Genomic DNA, 26,827 nt, shown 5'->3' on the forward strand with positions numbered 1-26,827 from the left:
AAAGTCTAACAATAATGAAGTCAGACTTAATAAATTTCAACTCTTAATAAGTAGGAATATGTGTAGCAAATAACACGAAAGCTAATAATGGCTACATATCATCTAAAGCACTTTTGACCCACCTGTTAGCTGAACATAACAACAATCAATCAGTCAAATTGTGGATTAACTTAATAAACTGACTGACTGACTGACTGACTAATTGATTGGTTGACTGGCAGACTGGCAGACTGGCTGGCTGGCTGGTTTGCAGACTGAATGACTGACTGGCTGACTGACTGGCTGACTGACTGACTGGCGGCATCTGCTGGCCACATAATTCTGCTCTCTCTGGCTGAAAAATCCATCCAAATACCAATACATGTATTGAGTTTAACATACAAACTCCTCGTCTCTGTGTAAAGTTACCAGAAAAGCCATCGGATATAGTTTCAATGCTGTGACCATGTGTACTAAGAGATTTAGTAGTCTAGAGCAGGTTGTTCAAAGGTCTAACAATAATGAAGTCAGACTTAATAAATTTCAGATTTAAATTTTCAGAAAAGCCATCTTTAAACCAGGAACAAAATTCATCGTGTATATATAATGTCTAGCATGTTGTCCGGTTTGTACTTTTAACTGTAGCCCAATTTGATAACATTTCCGAGATTCCGGTAAGTACGGTCGATTATGAGTAAATAAGGATTGGCTTTATTAATCGCAGGTCTTTAAGTGATGACGTCATCTAAAATTGTTGGGGTTCGCTAGAAAAAAGGCGGATGTCGCAAGGCGAGTGACAGCTATTGGAGGATCGAGAGACGAAGACATTACGACACTCGGATACATTTGTTCCCTGCCGACAGAGGGCGTTATACAGTCTGCGCGTGGAGTACCGAGGGAGAAGGTCAAGCCCCGCTTTAAGACATAGTGTGTAGTAGAAGCGAAGAATACTACTTCAGTGACTGACCGAGAAAAATGTAAGTAGACACTTTTGCCTTCACCTCATTTTACGCTGAGTTCGTACTTCGTTTCTTAGCTTTGCTAATTTTAAAAGTGTGTAACTCTTTGATGTGTTCCTGTCTGAGCTTTTGGAAACGTTTGTTTTGTTTTGTTGCGGACAAATTTTTATCAGGTGTTGTGTTCAGAATTTATTACATATATGAACATGAGTAAGGCTACTTTTGCCTGCGTATCACTACATATTCATTACATTTCACAACAAACTGCCTGGGCAGTCTTGTTCAAACTGTACGCATGGCGGTATGGTTTGATTAGATTTATTCCACTAAATCTCAGCTTCGCAAATAAATACACATAACTGGCATATTTCATCAGTAAATGTATAGGCACTTAACAAACTATTAAAACTCCCTTGGCGTGGGCCTACAATATGCACATAACAGAGAATAGAATATAATTGCACGGTTGGTTTGTCATCATACATGTGTAAAATCCTCCAGCCTGTATGCTACAAGCGGCTCATATACACACATATATACGTACACTAAGGGATGAAATCCAGCAGGTTCCTGTACATGTAAGCATATAAGTAAAACCCAGAGGAAACGGCCGGTGGAGGTAATTCGTATAATAGGGCTATAAGTGACGCGGACATATGAAGGCTAACAGCATCTGAATGGCACGCCGGAAAAGCCGACTCTCAGTGGTCACATTTCCATGGGTCAAGGCACACGGACAAGGGTCAAGCCTTAGCTCCGGCCATATGTCCCATACAGAGCTGGTCAGTGCGTAACGGCTTGACCACTGAGGGTCTCAGCTGACCACAGTTACGTCATCGCTTCTGGACTGCGACAAATGTGGACGTCTATGGAATGCTAGAAGCGCCTTCGTAGCATTAGAATCTCTCTGTAGAGTCATGTGACGACTCTTTAAACCTGAACTAACACTCTATGTATACGTTTACGAGATAGGCATAGGCCGTTGTTGTGGTTGACATTTTATCTTTCCCCACTTATCCACCTTAGCAATGCACAGAGTAATACGTCTATTATCCTGTCCCATCAAAAGGTTTAGCATGCAGCAGGCCTTTGCGCTTTACAATCAACAGGTCTGCCAAAAAATGTTGCTATCCACTACATAGCCCGAGGATCAGTCCGTTGTTTTCCATCTGTCCCATCCACCCGCGATAAGAAACACTTTGAAGCGATGGACTGATGTGTAGGCCCCAGCTGTACTTATCATTAGACATAACATGAAAGATCAATCGTATGTTTAATTAATAATAATTAGTACCTGCCTAACAATTAACCAGTAATGTCTGACGGCGAAAAACAGCATGCAGATTGTTAGTGTACATGGATGTCTTTGTGCAACAGCTGATGTAAGTCAAAACAAACTGCGCCACTTCATAGATACACTACATACGCCATTGCTGATGTGACTTCATTCTTTGTTGTACCAACAATGGCAGCCATTCAACAAACACAAGGAAATACCTAAACATAACTCGTGAATGCGAAGAAGAAACAGAATACAGTGTAACATTTTAATCCAATTACGCAATCCGTTCGATCAATGAATACAGCTGAAGCCCCGCGCGACAAATTAACTTGATGAAATAGTCAAAACACCGTCAACTTTATAGTCGTACAGACGGTGAGTAAACAGTGATTTTAAACAATATTATTGCACAAACAATGACAATCAGTTTATAACAAAAGCAAAATACCTCCACATAACTCACATATGCGACAAGAGGTCTAAAGAAGACGTGTTATTTAACATTTTAAGTTCGTTACATCATTACTATGATATATGAGTGCGTAATGTAAGATAAATTAACTTGATCGCAAAAACACACTGCGTTTTGTAGTCGTACAGCTTGTGAGGAAACAGTGATTTTAAACAAAATTGTTTGTACAAATAATTGCAACCAATCTGTAAACACAGGGAAATTCCTAAACATAACTCGTTTATGTGCGACAAGATGTCTGAAGAAGATGTACAAAATAAGGTTTTAAGCTCGCTGCAACAGGTCTATGATTAAATTACAGGTAATGCGTGTAAATTAAATTAATTTCATAGCCATTTTCTAATCATGCAATTAACATAGCAGCTCGTTGTAAAACGGCACAATGTTGACAGCAAGTTTTGTTGTGGCCAGATTTGACGGCGTGAAGATCATCAAAAGAGTTTAATGTAAGAATCTGCCGATTATCTTGGGCTAACTGAAGCATGTCCTGGGTGTTATTAGGCTCTGTCTAAAGACGATCAGTTAAATGAATGTCACAGATATTAAATGAATGTTATAGTACGTTTTGTGTGTTAACGAAAAAGCTTACAATTTTCCCTTTTGTGGTGGATTTATTCCCCGGGCACTAAATTTTCCTCCGCCCAATAACTTGACCGCTGTTAGATAAGTGAAAATCTCTTGAGTATGGCTTTAAACACCAATCAAATAAATAAATATATAAATTAAATAACTACGGAAATACCAATCATGGTATTCTCTGTTTGAATAGACTCATTATTTTACACACTGTTATCTGTCTAACAGGACGTGGAAATCACAGAAGCATGTTGTGTGCCGTATGTTTTTTTGTTGTTGTTGTTTTCTTCTAGTGAACATTATAGATAATCGCGGTAATGATTTACAAGCTTCAGTACTGATGCACCGCGTCATCTCCGCTCCTTCATTTCCAAATTCAGCTGAGTCAATCATGTAATTTTTTAATATCCTTTTCTTAACCAATCCTATGAAAGTTATACATCCCCTAATGTGACGGATTACAGACGCTTGGTTGACCACTTAACGGGCCTGCTGTCATCTCCTGTTGAGACACACACATTAAATAGACCACAGTTTTATTCAAATCGAGGACACACCCGCATTTTCTAGGTACTATTTCAAAAGCAGCATGTTTTCGGCTGTCTCCGCCTGGCTGGTTCCTGTGTAACCGGGTCTTTTTCTCCGGTGACGTCCGGTACAGGTGCATTGTGGTTCCGGCCTTATCGGAAGTCATTCGAGACGCTCGTACGGCATGTTAGGCATATCGACCAGCCCATGGTGACCTGGTTCACAGCATGGTGTCTGACACTGTGAATATGTTTTAAAATGAAGGCATGAGTTCTACAGGTGTTCTGAAAACAACCGTGAACACATGCAGACATCAACGTTCACATGTGTATTAGCGGTGCTGTACACAAACTGTGTTATCGTAGATGTGTTACACGAATTACACAATTTGGCACCGGTACACAAAATTAAGTCGATATGTATGTTTGCCCCAGTACGGTGTACCACACCAATCATGTGCAGTAGAATATGAGTGTACGGCCGAATACATTTTAAGGACAGAATGGAAATGAGGCAGCTGTCTTAGGGCCTTCATGTTGCTAGTCTGTCACGTGACAAACCTCTTGACGTATAATTAATCCACTAACGATACATCCGGAGATTGTTTCTAACCCATGACCTTATTAGCTTAGGTGCTATGATGACCTGAGCTGAAACACTGTAAACCATGCGGTGGACCATTGTCCTGCAACGTAACCTGTATATAGGCATAGGTATAGTTCAATGCCCGGTAATTGTTCAAAACTGTTTTCAGACTTCAATTTTGTACTTAGCTCAAAAATAATTGAGTAACAGTAATATCGATATGACTAAATCTGTTGCTGCGATACTTTGACTTTTGACTACTTACTACATCGGCTACTGAGATTGGCTAAACGTTTAAATAAGTAACACGACCAAATACCAGTATTTACTAATACACTTTCCAACAATCTGGCCCACAGCTTCATCGGACTAGTTCGAGGATGTAGAATAGAAAAGTAACCCCCACGAAAATACAAGGTGTTCATGCTGGTGCTCTTTATTTTAGACTTAGCTTGATGCCATTTTCAGGATTTACCCAGTGACCTATAAACAGGACTGATTCTTATAATAAGATAATTGTCAAAGGTGCGACCTCGATTATTGTCAAAACTCTAGAGTTGACCTTTTGCCCACTGCAGCTGCATGGTATGAACTGTTGTTCAAAGGAGCTCTGCATGGCAGTCCGACACGAAACATCGTGCTCAGTCATGGGGTCAAAACCAGCAGGGAATATTTTTGTGATTCTCAAACAGTTTTCACTTGCCTCTCAGTCAGTATGCCTATACGTATTTCTTTGAAAACGACAGTTATAATGTGAATGTCATGAAGAGCACCAGAATGAACACGTTTTTTAAATATTGAATATTAAAATAAAGTTACTTTTAAACTCTGTGAGTGCAAAGCTCAAGACATAGACAATGAGGAATGTGTGAAGTCTGTACATTAATTATCGTATGTTTCTATATATACGAGAGCATGCCTCTAATAAATTTTACAGCAGGCTTCTAATTAAGTTTGAGCACCAGTTGTAAAGGAAAAAAAAACGTTTTTTTTTTGTAACACACGTCACTTCATTTCACACGCTACAGACCACACAATACTAATTGTAGCCGGATGAGAATTAAACCAAGTGGGAAAGGACAGCATCTGGATTACACCTGTTTGGCAACGGCAACGAAGGGAGGTAACTTTGTCACAAAAAAGGACGTCATCAATGTTGATCAGTACATGCGGATCCTGCTCGTTGATTTGACTTCCATGATGATCCATCATCATTTTCTGGAAAGAATCCTTCAAATATAACATCCGCTTGTTCAGATCCGAGAGTCGCAGTGCATAACGCCAGACATGAACGATATCATTTAAAACTTTCTATCTGTAAGTCTTTGTCACACACTGTATTACTTTCTTCAGTTTACATTTGTTTGCTGCGGCGTTTCCTTTGTCATATGGTATGATTTAAAGAATATTTGGCCGACAGACCAACTTCATCACTCTCATTCGTCGCATGTTTTAAATTAGTTCCGATCTCTGGGTCTATCACTTTACGTCACACTGTTGTTCAGGCGCATGGGCAAAGGTTATGATGTTTATACCTACCTCTGTCCGTTTCCTTCATTCTGATCGCCATCTTAGAAGTGAAATACATCTGATGGTGGTGTCAAACCCCAGTTAAATACACAAATAAATTGAACAAATCGCTAAACACCTAGTCAAATACATAAATGAATTCAATATGGGACCAAATCCCATCCAATACATAAATATATTGAAGGCGACTTGAAACTTCAATGAAATACATAAATATATTGAAGATGGCGCTAAACCCCAATAAAATTGGTGACGGTGTACAATCCCAGTAAATTACGTACATAAATTGAAGATGGCATTAAATCCCGACCAAACTAAAACCTCTGTCGAATTCATGGGCAAACTGATTGCGGTGTAAAACCCTAATGAAATATATACAAACAAATTGAGGATGCAAAACCAGTTCGACAAATAAACAGCATGCGTAAAACTAAACTTCTTTGTTATATGTGATTTGTAACTTGTTATTACGTCATGAAGCAAGTCTCTGGGATTGTTGATTACGTGGGCGATGCTTTTTTTGTTTGAATGGCCAAAAGGAGCTCGTCACATCTGTTTACAACATGCGAACCCCACTTAGCAGTTCTGTCGGAGTTCTAAGGACGCTGAAAAAACAGCCGAGACAGAAAAATGCACCCAAACAACTATTCATGCCTTCCGGTGCTTTTTCAAGTATAGTCAAACTTTGTCAGAGAGTTTAACTAGCTTAACCTTAAAGTAGGTCTTCGTTCCCTAAAGATGATTGTTAACGAAAACTAGGGGTTGACAACCTGGAGAGTCGGGCATGGCCGTCCTTGGCTGTGCTTGTTCTGTCTCGGACCCTCCCAAAGAAAATAATCCCTTAATATTCCAAACAATCTTTCGTGTTTCAGTCAGACAGTCAGTCAGTCAGTTCGCCAGTCAACCGTGCAGTCAGCCAGTTTTTGCAGCATTATGGTTATTTGTGTACATAAACCAGATTATGACTACACGGTATATGATTGTCCCATATAATCGTTCTCTTATCCACACTTTTGATGGCCAAGCTATCAACCTCTCTGTCTGGGGTGAAATGTTAGTAGATCATATTCAACCGTAAATAAGTTGTAGGCCTACTAGAATCCATATGCCAGCGCTATATAAGTTATGTGAACCGTAGGCCTTTAGATCTTATACCGTATAGTGTACCACAGTCCCTTGTTGAATTTGCATAAAACGCATAATTTTGTAGTATAAATTAATATGAAATCGTATGTATAATAAGGACACTGTGTTGATACTTCTAATGGGACCACCTCTTCCTCATTTGCATATGTTTAATATTACCGGAATAATCTAGTTCAGGTAACACCTCTGTCTTTGTTAACCTCCATTAATTAACTTATCCCGAATTAAGGTCATCGTGCTTTCCTGTGTGTAATTGTGGTTTCTTTACAACATCGATAGATAGGTTGCCTTCTTACGTGATTTGGGGGCCTCCGTGGCTCAGTTGGTTAGCTCGCTAGCACAGCGTAATGCCCCAGGAGTCTCTCGCCAATGCGGTCGCTGTGAGTTCAAGTCCAGCTCATGCTGGCTTCCTCTCCCGCCGTAAGTGGGAAGGTCTTACAGCAACCTGCGGATGGTCGTGGGTTTCCCCCGGGCTCAGCTCGGTTTCCTCCCACCATAATGCTGGCCGCCGTCGTATAAGTGAAATTTTCTTGAGTACGGCGTAAAACACCAATCAAATAAATAAATAAATCTTACGTGATTTGCCTTCCGATGATTGGCCGGAGTCCTTCTACTCACTCTGTAGCCTTTCTGCCAGAGATCTATAAGTATACATGGGCCTCCCACTAAATACGGTTGCTATGAGTTCTTGTCCAGCTCATGCTGGCTTCCTCTCCGGTGGCCGTACGTGGGAAGGTCTCTCAGCAACCTGGTCGATGGTCGATGGTCGTGGGATTCACCGTGTCTCTGCCCGGTTTCCTTCTTTCATGATGCTGGTCGCCTTTGTGTAACTGAAATATTCTTGGGTGTGGAGTGAAACACCAATCAAATAAGTAAAATAAATATAGGTATACATTCAAGGCTATATGTTCCCTATCACGCTATATCGATCAATATCAATAATTAACTGAAAATAGCTGCAGAAAGATGGGAAAACCTTGCCGCATGCTTGTGTGCTAAAAGTCTGTTCAAAGGCACAGGTTCACGAACGCACCAAAATCTAAGAATTTCGCGAGACTGTGAGGCCATTGTCTCTTTATTTTATATATACAACGTAACTTGACCCCGCCATGTTTTTGCAAAAAGGGTAGTACATGTACTCTATAACATTACATCATGAACAACCAATACCGATAATAATACTCATAGCTCAGTGTCACTTTCACCTAACTTCAAAATTGTGTTCTATGCAATACGCACATAATGGCTGACATATAGCATATAGGGCACTGTTCACCCGTTTACCTAGTTGACAGGATGATAGAGGACTAAGCTGTATGCGCTATCTGACATTTATCTTTGACGGATACCCAAACAGGGTGTCGCCGGGTTATGTAACTTGCTACAATTGCTCAGTGACGCACTATATGTATAGCTATTATTGACGTGTAGCGATAGTTTCTGTGGCGTTCACAGACAAGAGTGCCTTTTATCGCGTGACACGATCAGGGTGACTGCCGTTGGATAATCGAACTAAAGACACGTGTTTTGGTTTCTGAACGGTTCATTCAGATACAACTGTCTCCAATCACCGCAATGGCGTTATGTTTCCCAAGCCATGGCGAGTCGGGTCCAAGCTGGATTGTCGGTCATTGTTTTCTTTTAGTACATGGGTACTGCGTTACCAGTTTGACCAGTGCACAAATCGTAACCGTAAAGACAAGAATAAACAATACACTACACTGTTTCGCCCCGAATTACTTTTAAACGAGAAAGTTTGCCCTGATTTGATGATGACTTCTGCCAATGGTTGTCAAGATTTTTTTCTCTGGTGGGGTGTTGGGGGTTGGGTTGCGGGTGGTGTGGGGCGGATCTTGGGTAAGGGAATGTTTTGGAATGCGGGGTTTTGGAAATAGCATTATTTTGGAAAGGAATATTTGTATATACGACAACAAATCATTCAATCAATCAATACCGTCACAGCCTACACGTCGCCCTGTTCAATCGACTCGCTATGGCATTACCCACCAAATCACCGATTCACTTGTAAAATGGAAATCCTTGTGAAATAAATCGATAGAAACCTGTGTGTGTGTGCTGTATTAGTCTGTGTAGTGTTGACTGGTATACTTCATTTATATCCCTCTTAATCCCATCTATTTCCGTTCTCATACCTCCAAATACAAAATAGAATATGCATGTGACGTAACACAAATATATATATATATCCAGATAACATTAAACATACCACATGTAATGCATGCAAAATTCATACCTTTGCAGTATTGCAGGATTTGTATGATGTAATCGGCAGTGCATTCAGGCACTGACTATAATTTCCCTGTTAACGGTTGCCAGCTGCCACAACATTGTTAGCCAACTAAGCTCTCGTATGCTCATATTTTATATCCACAGATGGTTTTCATTCCTGCTGCGTATAGAAAACAGCCTTTAATAACTTCTGACAAATTGTTCTTATTGCATGACAAGTTTTATATGTAGGATACGTATCCGCCATACATCTGGCGTGTTTGGAGGTAACTAGGATGTATTCTTGGACCGGGTTTTTTTATTTGAGGGCACAATATCCTCTTACTTGATATATTATTCTCGTGTGGCACGGAATACACGAGCCTCTTTATCTATACAATATTGGGCATGTTACGTAGCCTTAATTTAGTTCTGTTTGAGGCGTGTCCTGGCGTTCCAGGTCAGGGAACTGTGGATATCCATTGGCCCACGCCCTATATGTCGGATTGAAGATTTTACAGTATTAGGAAATGTTATCCTGCCTTGATTTGGTCATAAGAAACGTGGGCACAAAATGGGCATGGAAAATATCTAGCTCTTTTATTACGTTTTACAGTGCTAGTAAGTTTTGTCAGGAAGTGTGGAAGTATTGACCAAGATCCACTTGTGATATTACCAACGTTGTGGATCCGGTTGTGTAGCTTGATGTAGCTCAAAGCGCATGTTAAAAACGAACGCGTGTAATAAAGTGCATGTGGCAATGAAAGAGCAGAGTAATACTGGTTACGTCGACTGTGATGTAATACCACAATGACTGTCAGTACAAACAATGTCTGTTACGATCCCATTCCATGAATCATGACAATGAAGAAACGAAAACAAAAAGTGAATGTAGTAACTTATAGGAAGTAAACACCAAAGCAGTCATGTATACAAATATACAAAATGTGTAACTCTGGAGAAGACGACGAAAAACCAGGATGTTAAGTTTAGATTCCTTTCAGCACTCATTACCACCTTTATATTGGTAGCTACATGGCGGAATATAATGGAACGTGGAAAAAATATGCGACGGTATTGAGTGAATGATTATGGCTTAAAACCACAGCTACGGAAATGAAAAGCAGCATATGAAAACAGAAGAACAATGGATGTGGCTATACAGCTCATGAGAACAGCCATTTTTATAATGGAGCAATCTCCAGAAAATAAAGGAAGAAACACTTTGACCTGCTGTGCAAATCAACTTTTTATTCAGGTGTGCAGAAAGCTCATTATGTATTTCATAATTAGCGTGTAATTAAACAACCAGGTGTGTTACATGGGCAGAGTTGCATTTAAAAGTGTCTGAAGAAATGTCATTTTTTCAGTTGGGTGGGGGAGTAAAAAGGGAAGGTGTTCAACCTGTTTAAGGTAGTTTCAGGACATGCCAATAGTCCATGTGGTTACAAGACATGTCAATAGTTCGTGTGGTTACTGGGCTAGCTGGAATTGGTGGTAGGGGGAATCTTGACTGTTCGGACGCATGTGCGCCAGTCATCCCGAGTACATCGTTGTATGAAGACCGGCTTCCCACTCTCCTCAACGAGTCATTGGGGTCATCGGTCTCTGTGAGTAGGCCAGATAGCTATGCGCCTGGAGTTCATTCTCATACATAGAGCGAGGGAAGGCAGGGGACAGTCACAGCCAGTGTTCTGTGGAGAGCAGGTATACCATTACCAAAGTCAACGTGGTCAGCATTAACCCTCCAGGGCAAACAGTTCAACTGGACCATTCTGATCCACACAACTGACCACAGGCCTAACTAAAGTGAAGGGGGCTCAAAAATAGCTCAACAGTGACACGGATTTTATATATTACGATGGTAGTGAGCTGGAATATTGTGTGAGAGCGCACAGTTGAGACTTAGGACACAACCACCGTGGGAATATGGGTGACGGATTGTAAGTAGTGTTCGTGAATTCGTATATGTTTTTCTACTATAGATAGCGTACAATTCCCCACACTGCCTGGGTAAACCCTGGTCTGTCGGTGTGTCACATCGACATCATGTATGTATAGATGATGAAGGAATACTATACCTTGTCGTACTCCCATTTTGAATTTAAACAGCACGAGTACAGTTGGACTGTCTCTTCTGTAGATGTACGAAAGTAAGCTTTGTCGTACGATTCATTTAAGTGTGTGTAAGACATTAAATTCCACAGCGAAGTTAGTATAGCTCGTTTTAATTCAATATTACAGATCAGATAAAGTGGTGTATGTGTATTAACTGTATGCCGGCTAAATGAGCCCCAGGGAATATTTACATTGATCAAAAGCTCACCTTGTCGTACATCAGTTTTGTGACTCCTAAATCAAAATTTCGGAGAAATAGTGCTCAAGTATTCTTGTTATAACGATGATTAAGCAATTCCAGTTAATAGTATTAAACTCAAAACATCTAGAGGGCAACAGTATTTTTTTTTATTATGTCATTATGTTATATCAAATATGAACGCAAGTCTCCTCAGTTTTCATAAAGGCTGACATACATGTAAGCTGATGAGTTGCTATTTTTACTTTTAACTATGGGCTGCCGATAGCTTAGCGAATGGGTTTTGATTTTAGTATATGTATATGTATAAATCTGTGTATACGGTGTATTTACATCTGCCGTGTCAGACACCTGCATATTTCTTGCTTGGCCATGGTCTCTCAGGTGAGACGATGGACTGACTATATCACGCACAGACCGATCGACAAATAACCTTTGTTACAGTTATGACCTGAAGAAATATTAAGACCGTAGACTGAATGACTGTGACAAGGAAAAGATTAAAACGTGCCACCTGCCGTCTTAGAGCTTACAGTGTATTAAAAGCCGCTTCCTGATTGGCTGGTGTCCGCAATATCATCCACTGAATAAATTTAAGCAGAATAACTTATATCATTTTTATCCTGATTTCATGTCAGGTGTAATTAGTAAGGAAATTGATCGATTTTTTCCCAGGTGTAACTTTAAAATGCGTTATAAAATAACTGTATGCAAATACATAGACTAGATAAATCTTCAGAAAACTGGCCACATGTTAGGGTGTTTGAAGAATGAAATAAAGTCATGAAAAAAACGAATAATTTTACAAGTATATTGCTTACTTCTAATTGTTTTTAAGACGAGTTTTATAACAGGATGATGAGCGCACCTGTAAAGCATTTAGCTGCGGAGTCAAAGTTATATAGCAGATTCAGAAGAGTCGATGTGGGGTTTTCTAAACTTCCAGCCTAAAAGTATATATGCCCACTTTTAACAAATCTCCTGCGTGAAACAACTCCTGTGTTTGTCCCTCAAGTATTTCGTCCTCTGTGTTTATTCAGCTCCTGTGCTAGGAATGTAACCCCTGTTTACTGTGCCTAGTGGCGAGGTCGTTTTATTTGAGGGCTTCGTTTTGTGTGCAGAAATTTTGGAGGTATCCGGATTCAGGTTTTTTTTCACTGCCTTCTCTTTGGTGCATGTCGTTTGTCACCAACGCCTCCATATCACCGCACATGGCCGGGAAATGAGACGCCAGGAAGGGGGGCTCTCCAAAATGGCGTCTGACCCGAATTAGGGCATGTGGTTTTTTGACAGTCTCTCAGCGTGAAGTAAATGTCCTAAATATTTTCAAAACAGAACGCTGTTTTGAACCAGAATTTTAAAATGTGCAAAGGGGTAAATTTTTAACTTATGAATATAGCGTGTCTCAGGCTTGCCAATAATGTGTTAAGCTGAAGGAACTCTACTGGAACTGCCAACTTGCGCTGCTGCCTAGTATATAAGGATATTTTTGATATGTGTCATGTGTTGTACACGCCGAGCAGCTTATCTCCTCTGAGGCAGTTATCTAGATGACTCTATGTATACTAACTGTCCAATATAATTTTATGGATGTGAAAGAATACATGCGAAAGAATGCGAAATTTTGACAAACTTTTAAGAAGCCTTGATTAAAGAGTTTACGTGTAATTTTTTTTCCTTTGTGGCCTGGTTAAGACGTCATAGTAGCTTGGGCGTATAAATGTGATAATGCGTAAAGACACTATGGCGCTATATCATTTTGCAATTGTTATACTCCATCCTTACCTAAAACCTACAGTACCCTTTGCAAAATCAGTTTTCTTCAATGGCTCTTGTGTTATTCAACTTTTTATAAGATGTACAAGTAACAGTAATTGTACAAAGTAATTTTCGTAAGTATTCATCACCAGATGTGTCCGGGTATAAAAGAACGGGCTGTTGTGGCCTAATTTTAGCGTAAATTTTGTGTAAAATTTCACATCCACCCGTATATACCTCTAGGTTTACTTCCGGTTGCTTTAAAAATGGCTCTCTTGGAAAGTGTCTAACACATGTTTTCTCAAACTATATAAGTGGGGCGTTTGGTGAGTTGTATTCTCTAACATATCCACCAGGAAGTTAATATTCTTCAGAAAATAAATACGAATTAGCTGGTTATCCAAAAAGCTTTTAGACAAACAGAACAATGCTTTCGAACAATCTACAGGTTGTGTGTTGCCCTGTTTGATGCCAAGGTATTTTTGACTGCAGGCATTGAATGTCAATAAACAAAATGCGGCAGAGATTGGACTTTCGGCCACTAAGATTACATCCATTCTTCTAAAATTATTAAGTGTGACATTAGCCATCTGTTTTTTATTACGTATACATGTAAATCACAAAACTTCAGCTGAAAGCCCACATCTCCAAGGAAGACAAAAGGTGACTGTCACTTTGGTGTTAACTTCAATGAATAACAATGTTGATTTTTTTTATACTTGCTATGCTAAACGAAAAATATTACATGTAACATCACGGATTTGTTTTAGATTCCGATGTAGGCTCAGTCATAGTACGTGATATGCTCAGGCAAATTGAAGTTATTTGTATATTAAGCCTTCTGTACATATAGAACACCATATTGACCAAACTTGCTTCATGGTGACCTTGTGAACATCGCCTTTGGTAAGCGAGAACAACATTTCCGAAATATCGGATTGCGTCAGAAAGGAATAATTTGATAAAAAGAAATTTATAATTCATGTTGTGTTACGTAATGCTACCGACCAGGACCGGACTGTGCTGCACCTTCATTAGCAGCCATATACCTTAAATTAAGTCTCCTGAAATATTAATACAGTTTGTTAATTATGTTGATCCAGGCGCAACGGTTTCAAAACCTAAATAACAGATTAAACGAGTTTAAAAGATTAAAAGAGAAAACATTACTTTTTAGAATCTTTTGTAGAACGTAGATATTTTTACCGTTGGGTCAACTTTCAGAAAAATAAAGAAAACCTTAGAAAGAATATTACAAATATCTTTGATAAAATTTTCAGTTGTATTACTTCGTCAGAAAGTTGTTCTGATATAAAGCATAGAGGTATATATACCTCCGTGGATAAAGTAAGCTTTAATGGGAATTTTTTTTTAATCTACATTGGGTTTATAGTTGACAATGAAACGTTGTGTATATAAGCACATAGTAATCTGTCACGTGACGTTTGATCCCAACTATCTATCTTTTATTACAGTTTTTGTATTTCGATCACTCTGTCTTTGTCATGTAACGTATCGCAATTATAACTTACACTAATTACTACTGCATTGATATTCTTCAGCTAGTTGTTAATTAGGGCTATCTTCAGGTAGTATCACAGTTCCATGATTCATGCGTTATGGCCTGATGAAATAGGCGGTGCTGTTTCGCGGCTCATATCTTCTGACCTGCTGAAATTGTTTGTAGGGGCATACGACGCGTGATAGTCCAGATTTATCCCCCTGGGACGACACAAGAAGGCCCCGAGTCGCGTTAACCGCCGCACATGTTTATTTAAGGGGAGTTCCATGCTTTATATTTACGTGGAGATTTAGGCTTACTAGCCCACACAGTCCTCTTCCGTTTATTTGGCACTCCCTGAATTTGCTCCCGCTTTTTGCAATGTTTTCTTCAGCACAATAAGCGATACCGGGGCGTACATTTCGTTAGATAGCCGCTATCTTCTTACACATTCTTTAAAGGCATTTCATTGAATTGTGTTAAATATGTTCTTGTGGCATTTTTCACACTGGAAAAATGACAGACCAGCTGACTTCTTCATTCTTCTAACAGTGGTTTATCGGGATATGAACAAACCTTGAGAAATTTCACGGGATGTGTCAAAAACTTTACCTTCTTTGTTCTGTCACATAGGCGGGTTTTGCAATATAAGAAGATTATAGTTAATTGTTTTACTTCGTATCGTGTTTGGAATTATGCGTCGTATCTCTCTACACTTAACTCGCATCGGCGGGAAACACTTCACGTAACATATGCACGCAGTGTTTGTTCTAATGAAATTCATGGTACAACGAACAGTATCTTTCTTGTGAAGCAAAAACAGCAATTTCCGGTCACAACGATGATTAGTGGATTAATGTACTGAGAAATACACGTCCGCCTTCTTCTGAAAATATTAATGGCGTTAAATGGTCCCTTTTAAGATGGTGGACCCCCTTACTCTGTGTTAGACGGATATAGCAATACTTACATCGTTCATTGTATTGTTGTATGTCATTAGAAAGCAGAAAACAGTTTGACATTAACGTTTGTAGGTTTTGAGCATCGACCATGTAAATTAAAGTTTAAATTTGTTAGCCTACACTAAGTGCCTCACCGCAGACATGCACAATAAGGCATTGTTCTTCACAGACACATAGTGGGGATATCCAGGAAGTGTGGATGGCCACGCTGAATACCTGCATTCACACGAGCTGGTAGCCTGAGATACAGAGATAGCCTGATATTATGTTGTGAGGTCAAAATTTGTTGACTCTCTAGCCGAATTTTCTGTGAGTTGCAAATTTCGGACGCGGCCCATCAAACACATTTTTTTTTGCGGATATTTAGCCACATGTCTATTTTCATACGACAAAGCAGCCAAGTGTGACGTGTATGCTGTGACGCGATGGACGAACCCCGCTGACCCGGATGTCTCTGCATTCCGACGAGCCATATATGGTAGAAACTACTCCGTGACGTCAGATCAAGATTAAACAGCTGATGATCATGCACATTTATCTTTTCAAGTTTATTATTAACCGATCGATGTCTGTGCGATAAATTCACGAAGCCCTTTCAGTAGTTTAGCCCGTATTTATCATCTGCGTGACCTGGAATGTTGAGAGCTCAGTTTTTCTTTTTTTAACGTTGTGGATTAAATCTTAAATTGCTATTGGCTTCATACAAAAACTTCCTCGAAATTTTAAGATGAATTTAGCGGCCTTTTCTAACACACACCTTTTTCTGATTCCCAGTGTATATTTAGTTTTCTTCATTCAGATGAATACGATCTTTTGAACGTGATCTCGCTCGCTCGCAATAGTCGTGTTATAATCAGTAAAGGAATTCCCCATCTTTCTTTGCACCATGGTACATGTATCGGGCCGTGTTTGCACTCAATTATCTGGTATAACAAAGACATCGGTTTCATCGTTTGTTGGAACGTGAAAACCTGTCCTAACACCTTTATTTGTGTTTAAAAAAAGACTCCACTGGTATGATGTGGTAACCTGCCAAACCAGTTTAATATGATATGCCTTGATTTGAGCACGAGCACTGGTGTACATTTGGCTATTAGCTTATGCATGTTTACTGTACATCTGTATAGGGTTATTTACCTGATCTACATGGGACCCAAATAAGGATGGTTCAAGCGTCTCAAGCAATTGACAAAGAAGAACATACTAAACTGTAATACTGCCCTCATCTCCACCCCAACCCTACCGCCTCCCTTTGTCCCCTTTGTAGCCCTGTCTGGCCGACGAACTGATAGGCAAGTTACTTTGAATTGTTTGACTAATACTAGAGAACATCGACCAGCGCAAATCCAGTAAACGGTACTTTTCAATAGCCCAAATAGTTATCATTCACATAGTACCAGCCTGACCCGTGTTCTTTTTACCGTTCTAACTGGAGACTACAGTTCTAATAATTAATGAAAGGCAACGATTTTGAACTGTTCGCGGTAAATAGTTTGACACTGAGAAAGTAACCTGGATAGCCTGGTGGAGGGGCCCATTAAGTTGTTTTCTTGTTTCCCGTGGATGTCTTGGAAATTCACACACAACCTGCCACGATATCATTACACCTGGTGTTAGAATAAACCTGGTGTGCATTTTTACATGTTTGTAAATTTTTTTTGTTTTGTTTTCCGATCTTTTAAAAATTTTATTTCATTATCCCCGAAGAACGTGGCATGAGTTAAAATATCTGTGAGTACGGCTTAAAGCCCTGTACTGTAATAGGTAACTATAAAAATGAAAATCTCCGTGTTTTATGTGAATTCAGCGACTTGTGGCTCGTGGGGTTGTTAATGGGAGGGAGAGGGTTTGAAGACTTACAGACATTCCTGCTGTGGATATAAACGCCACTCATTGTTTTACGTCAGTGGTCAATGAATTAAATTAAAATTACAATGTGTAATGCTTCATTGCCTGGCTTACCTATCAATTCCGCCCATAACCCTACCCCTCTCACTCAACCCCCGACGCCTTTAGGACCTCTAGAAAATGTCTGACATGCAGAACCGTAAATTAGCAGGTTCGTTGGATGGAATGTAAAGTATGAGTTAGTGGAGAGCTAGACTCCCCAAATCCCATGTTATTATAAATACGAATTATCCTCGCACCGTTTTTTGACCGGCCTACAATTATCGCTTATCAAGGAGTGGCCTGCATTTTGCAACGTCTATTGCATAGCTCAGGCATTATTGTTGTGGAACACGGCCCCAACATTATGAGCATTGTGAAGTAAAGAGTTAATAAACTAGTAATTCTGGTACAGTTTGTATTTATGAAAGGATCGGTTCCAGAGTTTAACAAGTAGATCTCCAGAGACGTTTGTAGCATGGGAAAGAAAATTTAATTCAGGGATTATACTACGCAGGCGTAGTCACAACAATCTTCATTTTCAACAACTTTAGGGCAAATCTTTTTCTTCGTGACGAAAAGTTTTAGTCAAGCAAATACATATAGGGATTGTTTGGAGATACGGTAAATAGTAATGGTACCACTTGAAAGGACCTCACATTTCAAACGCAAACAAAACTCATAACTACGTAATGATATATATAGCCATGATAGTTGTCGCCCGCCATTTTGTTTTCGTGTCACGGTCGTTACTACTGACTGTATCTTCTCAACTGTGACCGAAATTATTATCACAACAAAAAGTTTGCGTGAGAGAAAGTGTTCATTGTTGTGTGCACAGCCGTGTAGTTACAAACCATTTGAACTTCTGTCAGCAGACGAAGGCACATAAGAAAGAAATGTCCTGTGTGTCAGTTGTAGTATATATTTATTCCGTGACTTTTACTAGTTGACCTGCTTTCCTGTTTTTTTCTTTACCAAATGGTAGTTGTCGTCTTGACAACTTGAATTTATATTGCTCTCGTTGAGCGCCTTAGGCAGAAGAGTGTTTTAATACAAAAGTTCCAGCCCTGTATGTGAAAACTCCATTACACCAGAAGACCCGTAGACATGTCGAGTGGTAGTCGTTAACTTCTACTGCTTGTGGACACTGTACCAATACCAGACAAGACGCTGACATAGCCGCACTGATTTCTGCTCCATTATGTGAGTCGTTTCTGCAGTATTTTTATCCGAGACTTTAAGCGTCACATCGTTTAGTCTTGTGTTGTTACTGCAGTATTTTGATTCAGGACTTCAAACGTAACGTCACCCGTCTTATGTTGATACTGCAGTATTTTCATTCAAGACTTCAAACGTAACGTCACCTGTCTTGTTTTGTTACTGCAGTATTCTGATGTGAAACATCTGACGAAACTTCGACTTGTCACGCGTTGAAATATTCGTTCGTTAAGCTGTTTGTCTGTCGTGTATATGTAACAATTTTAGTATTGTCCAGTGGCCTTCATTGCCCTTTGATCAAGTATACGTTATCTAATCTCTGTATTCTATGCTTTTAGGTTGGGGGCCATTTTGGGAGGCTCGTTCTCCTTTAAGAGGTTAACGGGAAGTAAAAACGATGACTGGGTGGACAGACTGAACCATTTATGGACCGTGCTACTGCTGGTCCTTTTCGCCATTTTCGTGACGACAAGCCAGTTTGCTGGCGAGCCGATCCACTGCTGGGTGCCGGCGGAGTTCTCAGGAGACTGGGCTGCCTATACCAAATCCGTCTGCTGGATTAGCAATACGTACTATATACCGCTGAAAGACACTATCCCTGTGGATATAAACGAGCGACGTGACGCGGAGATCAATTACTACCAGTGGATCCCACTGATCCTGCTCTTCATGGCCCTCATGTTTAAGTTCCCAAACCTCATGTGGCGCATGGGCAATGACGGCTCGGGTATCAACCTTGACAAACTGATCACTATGTCCGAAGGCACACAGCTGGGATCTCCAGAAGATCGGGACTCGACCATCAAATACATAGCGTTGTACATGGACCGCTGGCTAGAAACGCACAGAGAAATTCGTTGGAATAGGCTAGTGCGACTACGCCAAAAGATGTCCAGGTACCTGTTTTTCGTCTGCGCCAAGAAAGACGGCACCTACCTGACTGGCTACTATATGTTTATCAAGGTTCTGTACGTGATCAATGCCATCGGTCAGATGTTCCTCCTAAACGCTTTCTTAGCGATGGAGTACAATCTGTATGGGTTCGAGGTGATTTCCCAGCTGAACCACAAAGGAAACCTGGAAGGATCTCCACGTTTCCCAAGAGTTACTCTTTGTGATTTCGAGATTCGCCAGCTGCAGAATCTCCAGCGGTTTACGGTGCAATGTGTTCTTCCAATCAATCTGTTTAACGAGAAAATCTTCATATTTATCTGGTTTTGGATTGTGTTCGTGTCCGTGGTCACCTGCGCCAACTTCATCTTCTGGATCTACCGAATCATCTTCAGGCAGAATCGTGCTCGATACGTGAAAAAATACCTGCGCCTTCTAGACGAAATCGCCGCTGGTGCCTCGGACAAACCTCTGTGTAAGAAATTCGCCGACCAGTACCTCCGGGATGATGGTATCTTCGTGCTGCGGGTCGTCGCCAAGAATTCCACGAATTTGGTTGTCGCCGATTTGATTCTGAAACTGTGGAGAATTTTTAAGGATAAGCCATACAACAGGAAATCGATCGCCGACACACTCTCTGATCACGAAAACGCCAACGAGAAAGATTCATTGGCGTAAAGAAACAAGGCATTTTAGCACGTAATTTAGACATCAAGCCTTCTATAAAAGCCTTTGAAATGTCAGTAAATTCTGGGGTATATGTGTAAAAGAACCACACACGACACGAGTTCAGAATTTTTGTCAAAAAAAAGAAAAGAAAAACCAGACGAAATTAAATTTTAGTTAACTAAAGTGCAGGAATTATACAAGGGCATGACAGCAGTGCTATATTATGTCCTATGCCGTTCTCATCACATACCGTGAGCGGTCTTTGAGCTTAGCTGTTTAAGAAAAAAAAGACGTGTAACATCATCTGCCATGGTAATCATGCAAAAGCTTGCTGAATACTATGTAAGCAAAATGTTTATACTATTTTGGAAAGGGTTTCTTGTTGCTTAATCTGAGGGGGAGCGCGGGCGAATTCTTTACCCAAGAGGTTATTGTCAGGCTAGGAACTGTGCTGATGTCATTCAATCGGTGCTTCGACGAAAGCAATAATTCTTGTTGCAATAGTAGTTTCGCACGGCGCGAAATTCAAAAAAAAAAAGCAATATGGTCATAAGTTATATGAGAACAGAACATTGCGTATTGTATATCGCGATAAGGAAATATTTCGAAATTTATATTTTTAATATAGGAGCTATAGGTTAATTCGGCAAAAATAGTTTCATTGTGTTTCTGTTGCATAAATAATGTAGGATGGGACCACAGTTTTTGTATTTTGAGTATTTATTGCCCTAGTTTCTACACCACAGGAGATGGGTGGCTATTCCCTGGAATAACATTCCAACGAACACGTATGCTGTTACGTTTTTATACATGGTGATGAAGAGCATGATGGAGAACATGAAATAGGGCTTTGTGCCAGTAATAACTTGTGTTTTGAACCTGTTACTATCTGTTTTTTTTGGGATGAGCCAGCAAACACCACATCGAATCCAGTGATGTTAGTAACGAAAGTCATCACAGTTATTACCAAAAACATAGTTTTACGCAGTTGCCATCGAAAGTATGAAAGAGCAAAGCGACCAAATGGTACAACAGTTTCCGCGTCATCCACATTTGTATTAAATGTACAACATGTTATCCACATTTGTATTAAATGTACAACACGACTTTTGTGGCATTTTGCACTTTTTGTCAGCTCCTGCATTTTTTTTCTCCGCGGCATTGTGTGTATTGATTAAAGGACAAATCTTATGGTTCCCCTTGTTAAGGCACTAACATTTCATCTTAACAGCCGGAATCCCGTCTCATGCACTGCCATTAGGTAGAGATCGACCCAGGATTGGCTTCCGACTGTATTTTTTTTTAAATTGTCACCTATTAATGATATATACATCCCATAAATAATGTTCTGTCTTCAGTCGACAGCAACAACAACAACGACGTCTTCCATGTATACACCTTATCTAGACGATATTTTAGCGCATTGTGATAGGTTGCTATACATAACCTTTATAACATGTGAATTATGATATTGTAAACAAATCTTTCCAGAATAATGATATTTGCCAGTTACTTAATTAATCCGCTTTTTGTATATCAGCTTTTTAATGAAATTCGGGTTTAATATTCTATCTTTACATATGCTGTGGAAAATCTCTGTGCAAAGATTATTTTGTACTTAAGTGAAAACATTGCGATGTTAACTTTGAATTCTTTGGATGGATAGAAGGGAGTTGTCTCTCTTTCTGGATATCCTAATATAGGTGGCGCTGTTTCGTCTTTAGAACGTCATGTAACATGACATACAAATATTCCACCGATTCTACTTACTACCCACCATGTATATCTATTGAGTGGGTATCACCTGAAGCCCTCAAGTTTACTCAGATTACCGGTCTTATGTTCATGATATGTTACAACTATGTTTCAATCAACTGAATTTTAAATTTTAGACAGGCATTCCTTGGCGGATGAACTGGAAGTATACATTTCTTTGTCCGGAGTGGATGAACGAATGTCATGAAATGCACTTCTACTTTATGCAAATCACATACCAAATATTCACGGGAAGTCATTTATCGCCATTTATCGGGAATTTCATGTACATGTACATTACCTGCTGTTATATGTTGACGTTATGAATTCATTGTATGTATATATGTTGTGTAATTGTAGTGTTTGTGGTTATTAGGACTCTAACGTTAGGATCAAGTCATTCATCCGCGGCTAATAACAGAAAGCTTCTCAGGACTATGCGCAACAGCGTGGGCACCGTGACGAATTCTTCACCGCGCAGCGTTGTACAGCGGATGTCTTCGTTTCCACACTTTCAGTGATGTCAGCTGATTGTGTGTGAAGCTATTAAGTGACGTCATTTGAATACGGGACTGTGTGAATGCATGTGAATGAAGTATTTGGATGTGAGAGTCCGTAAGAAAGTGAAGAAATATTAATAATGATAATAATGTTTTAAATGGCATTATTGCAACTTTTTATAATCGCGCGCATTATTACACGTTTATTACTATTTTATAATTTCTAGATCACTTATTCTATGCAATATTTGTACAAAGTTTCACGAAGCTTGTTCCAAATGTGTAACGACTATATATGCCTTATCATTCAATGTATTTTTTGTGGCACGTGCCATGATGTGAGCTGGATATGTATACTCTATGATTGACGTAGCGGAAAGTGGGTATTATATAATGCATATATACGTGTACATGGCCTGTTACACTTTAGTACACTTCAATACTACAGTTAACTCCATCTTTTCAGTAAATGAAGTGTACCCATTTATATTTTCTTACACGATGTTTTTGTTAAATCATTATACAAAGTGTATAGTTGGGCAAGTTGTTACGAATAAAGTTATTTTATAGACAACACACGAGTGTTTTCAATCATGAATGACGGGCACGGATAGCACAGTTGGTAGAGCGTCCGCTCCTGGAGCGAGTCACGCCTAAGACTTTAAAAAGGAAGTTGTAACTTCCTCGCTTGGCGTTCAGCATGAAGGGGATAGGGCAACGACTGGTTGACCTGTATCAGTATAATAGCTCGGGCGGGCCGGCTAACTTGCCTTCGGTAAGTCGTCTCAGTGAAGCAGCACTAGATAAAAGAGCGGTGGAAATCCGTCCTGCGACAAGGAGGCTCATTACATACACCCTAAGGATTCCTTCGTCGTCATATGACTGAAAAATTGTTAAGTACGACGTTAAACCCCAAGCACTCGCTCACTCACTCAATCATGAATGCTGAGACAAAGACATAAATGGATTTTTCAAACATGGGGAATGAGGACTGGTGTGTTTAAAACTAGAGCAGTGGATTGTATCATTATTGTACCATTATCATTACAGTAATGTTTACTTGGTGAGTCAGATACCACAGTTACTATGCACTATTTCTTTGAGGCAGAACTGTAAATGTGCTGCATGCCATTTGGACAGATCTTTTTGGGACAGGTGTTTTTCAAGAATTGATTGAAATACTGGTGCAAGCGACGCTAAACCCAAAGCAAACAAACTAGAATGATCGTAATATGTTCACAACTTAACTAGTGTAACCATTAACTAATAACTGTGAGGGTTCGAATCCTAGCCCACTCCTTTTTTCCTCTAATCAGGTCTAGAAGTTGCTGGAGGGTGGTGGTAAATCCTCATGGATAGTAACGGTATTTCACAAGACCAATGCCACAGCTGCGGTTGAGAAAGGCTTTAATACACTCTTGAGTCCAAGAGGCTCTGCTCGCTTTCCTCCCACCATAATACTGGTCGCCGTCGTATAAATGAAAAATTAAAAAAAGTTCGGCGTAAAACACCAAATAAATAAATAAATAAATCGATTTAATGTCGCAATGAATAATGTTTCACTTGTACGATGGCGTTGAGTATAATTGTGAATGAACAAAACCCGGAATAGCTTGAGTATAAACCACTGACCTATGGCAAGTTATAGGCGAAATTTTCAACGTGTGACAGATATATACACACCATATTGGTGGAAAATTGAAATGTAAGCGCATTAACTATTCGCCCACGCCCCTTTAGGCCTAAGTGACCCGTTGTTTTTTCCTGCAGAGAGATTATGTTTTGTGCAACTTTTCACGAATAAAAATTTATAAAGGCTCACTTAAGAAGTATGCCCATATTTTAATTAATATATTCTCGCCTTTGATTCCTTCTCGATTTATGTGCTCGTCTGTATTTTTCTATTCACACACCTTCATAGCTCTGTGTTTGCATGACCTGTTCCCCAGACACGACTGCTACATTCAGCATATCGTAATATGAGACCTGTGGAGCAACATGGCGAATCTGTGCCCAAAAAGACCAATATAACACACATGTTCACATTTTCACTTAACGCATATCACCCTATCACGTGCATAAACTCCCGACAGCTGCCACGAAACTCGTACAACGGCTGATATAATATATCTACTCCAATCAGAGTTACTATATATTTCATCTCTAATGTCTTTGACATTTTTATTTTCTCCACACGGTAAATGTCAACGCGAGTAACAGCCTGGATCTTAGAGCAGGTATATTTTGACGGGTGGGGTGAGACATCACGTCTAAACCACCGGAATGCATGCGGGGCGACCGTGGGCGGGTTTAGATATGACGAAAGGATATACAGGCTCACTGCAAGTTTTAACTTGCCCGACACATGCTCTGGTTGCGGCTCACCTTGGTTCAAGCTTTAAAACTATGGGACAAGGATTAAGCAAGCAGTGAAGCCCACGCCATACTTTACTTTGTGAAGAAAACAGTCGGAGTGTATGTAAGGACATGCGCTCTGAACATGGGTTTGTTCAAGTAGACTTATATGATGTATGCACTTCAAACTAGAGCGGTGGTTTGGATTGTGCTGGTCAGGGCGGGGTTTAGGCCTTATGGGTCGTTGGCATTTCGGGTTCGGAGGGTTGTTCATACAGAGAAATTAAAATACATGGTGATCACCAATTTCACACATAAAAGTCAGTTTACTGCATCTCTAATCTGGAGCTCATAAATCATGAATATACACAAATTTTAAACGTGTTTTACATCTATAGCCTACATGAATGCATATATATATATATATATATATATATATATATATATATATATATATATATATATATATATATATATATAATGCATATATTCTTAATTTAAGAACAAAAATCACAATAAAAGTAACTGACATTTTAATGATTATATTTTATTATATATGGGGTGTCTGTGGCAGGGTGGCCTGGGCATCAGGATCACGAAACTGACTCAAACTTAAGTCTGACTTTTTCTTATTATGTGGTGGTATTCCTGTGATGGTACGATATGCCCTGACCGTATTCAAGGAATTTCTACATTCACCGGCTACCAATGCATATGTTGACATTAAATGATCGACGACATCCGCCCTCGCATTCTTCCACTAATACGGGTTCAGATACGTGCGCCACACGAGGGGAAGTTCGTCATTTGCTCGCTCAAGGCCTGTGGTTTAAATCGGGCAATCTTGCTTCCTTTACCACTGTATAAATGAAGACATGGCGTTAACCAAAGCTATACGGAAGCAATTACTAGTTAAATAAATATGAAGTGTTGCCCAGTTTTGTTCACCGTCGTGGCCTCCGTAGAAGAGTGGTTAGCTTTCTAACATGGCGGAATGACTCAGGAACCTCTATCCAATGCGGCCGCTGTGAGTTCGAACCGAGCTCGTTCTGGCTTCCTCTCCGGTCGTACTTGAGAAGGTTTGCCGACACTGGCAATGGTCGTTGGCTAGCCCACTTTTTGCCCGCCATAATGCCGGGTGCCGTCGTATAAGTGAAATATTTTTGAGCACCGCGTAAAACACCAATCAAATAAATAAATGAATGAATGAATTTTATTTTTTGTGGGAAATGATTGCCGCATTCAGAGACAAATGGGCCATTTAAACTGCTGTTGTTGTTGACGACTCATCGGTTGCTGGGGCCAATCCTACGTATATGTATATATATGTAGATATATGTCAACAAACTTTTCAAAATCTTAGTTTGCACGTGGCTTCTGGCAGTTCAGTGGGGTTAGAGTATTATTTGTTTCTCATGTAAAATCAAACAGAGGCTTGACTGTAGGATCGGGTTGAGTAATCCACACCTTAACTCATCACGCACATCGCTAGAATTACATCCACCTTAACTCATCACGCACATCGCTGGAATGACATTCAATAAACTTTTCAAAATCTTAGTTTGCACGTGGCTTCTGGTAGTTCAGTGGGGTTAGAGTATTATTTGTTTCTCGTGTAAAATCAAACAGAGGCTTGACTGTAGGATCGGGTTGAATAATCCACACCTTAACTCATCACGCACATCGCTAGAATTACATCCACCTTCGCTCATCACGCACATCGCT

General features: G+C 39.9%; 1 protein-coding gene across 3 annotated transcripts; it reads left to right on the forward strand.

Annotated features, from left to right (window-relative positions):
• The first annotated feature begins 850 nt into the window (after window positions 1–850).
• On the forward strand, window positions 851–23,321 carry LOC135464348 (innexin unc-9-like). Of its 3 annotated transcripts, none has more exons than XM_064741773.1 (2): window positions 851–956; window positions 19,271–23,321. In XM_064741773.1, coding segments are annotated over exons 1-2 (1,233 nt in total). In that variant the 5' UTR covers window positions 851–954; the 3' UTR covers window positions 20,502–23,321. The 3 variants fall into 3 exon arrangements, with proteins under 3 accessions (XP_064597843.1, XP_064597842.1, XP_064597845.1); XM_064741772.1 differs by lacking the exon at window positions 851–956 and adding an exon at window positions 10,263–11,229; XM_064741775.1 differs by lacking the exon at window positions 851–956 and adding an exon at window positions 17,635–18,917.
• The last annotated feature ends 3,506 nt before the right edge of the window (window positions 23,322–26,827 follow it).

This window comes from Liolophura sinensis, chromosome 4, assembly GCF_032854445.1.
Source record: "Liolophura sinensis isolate JHLJ2023 chromosome 4, CUHK_Ljap_v2, whole genome shotgun sequence".
In the NCBI taxonomy this organism is placed as follows: domain Eukaryota; kingdom Metazoa; phylum Mollusca; class Polyplacophora; order Chitonida; family Chitonidae; genus Liolophura; species Liolophura sinensis.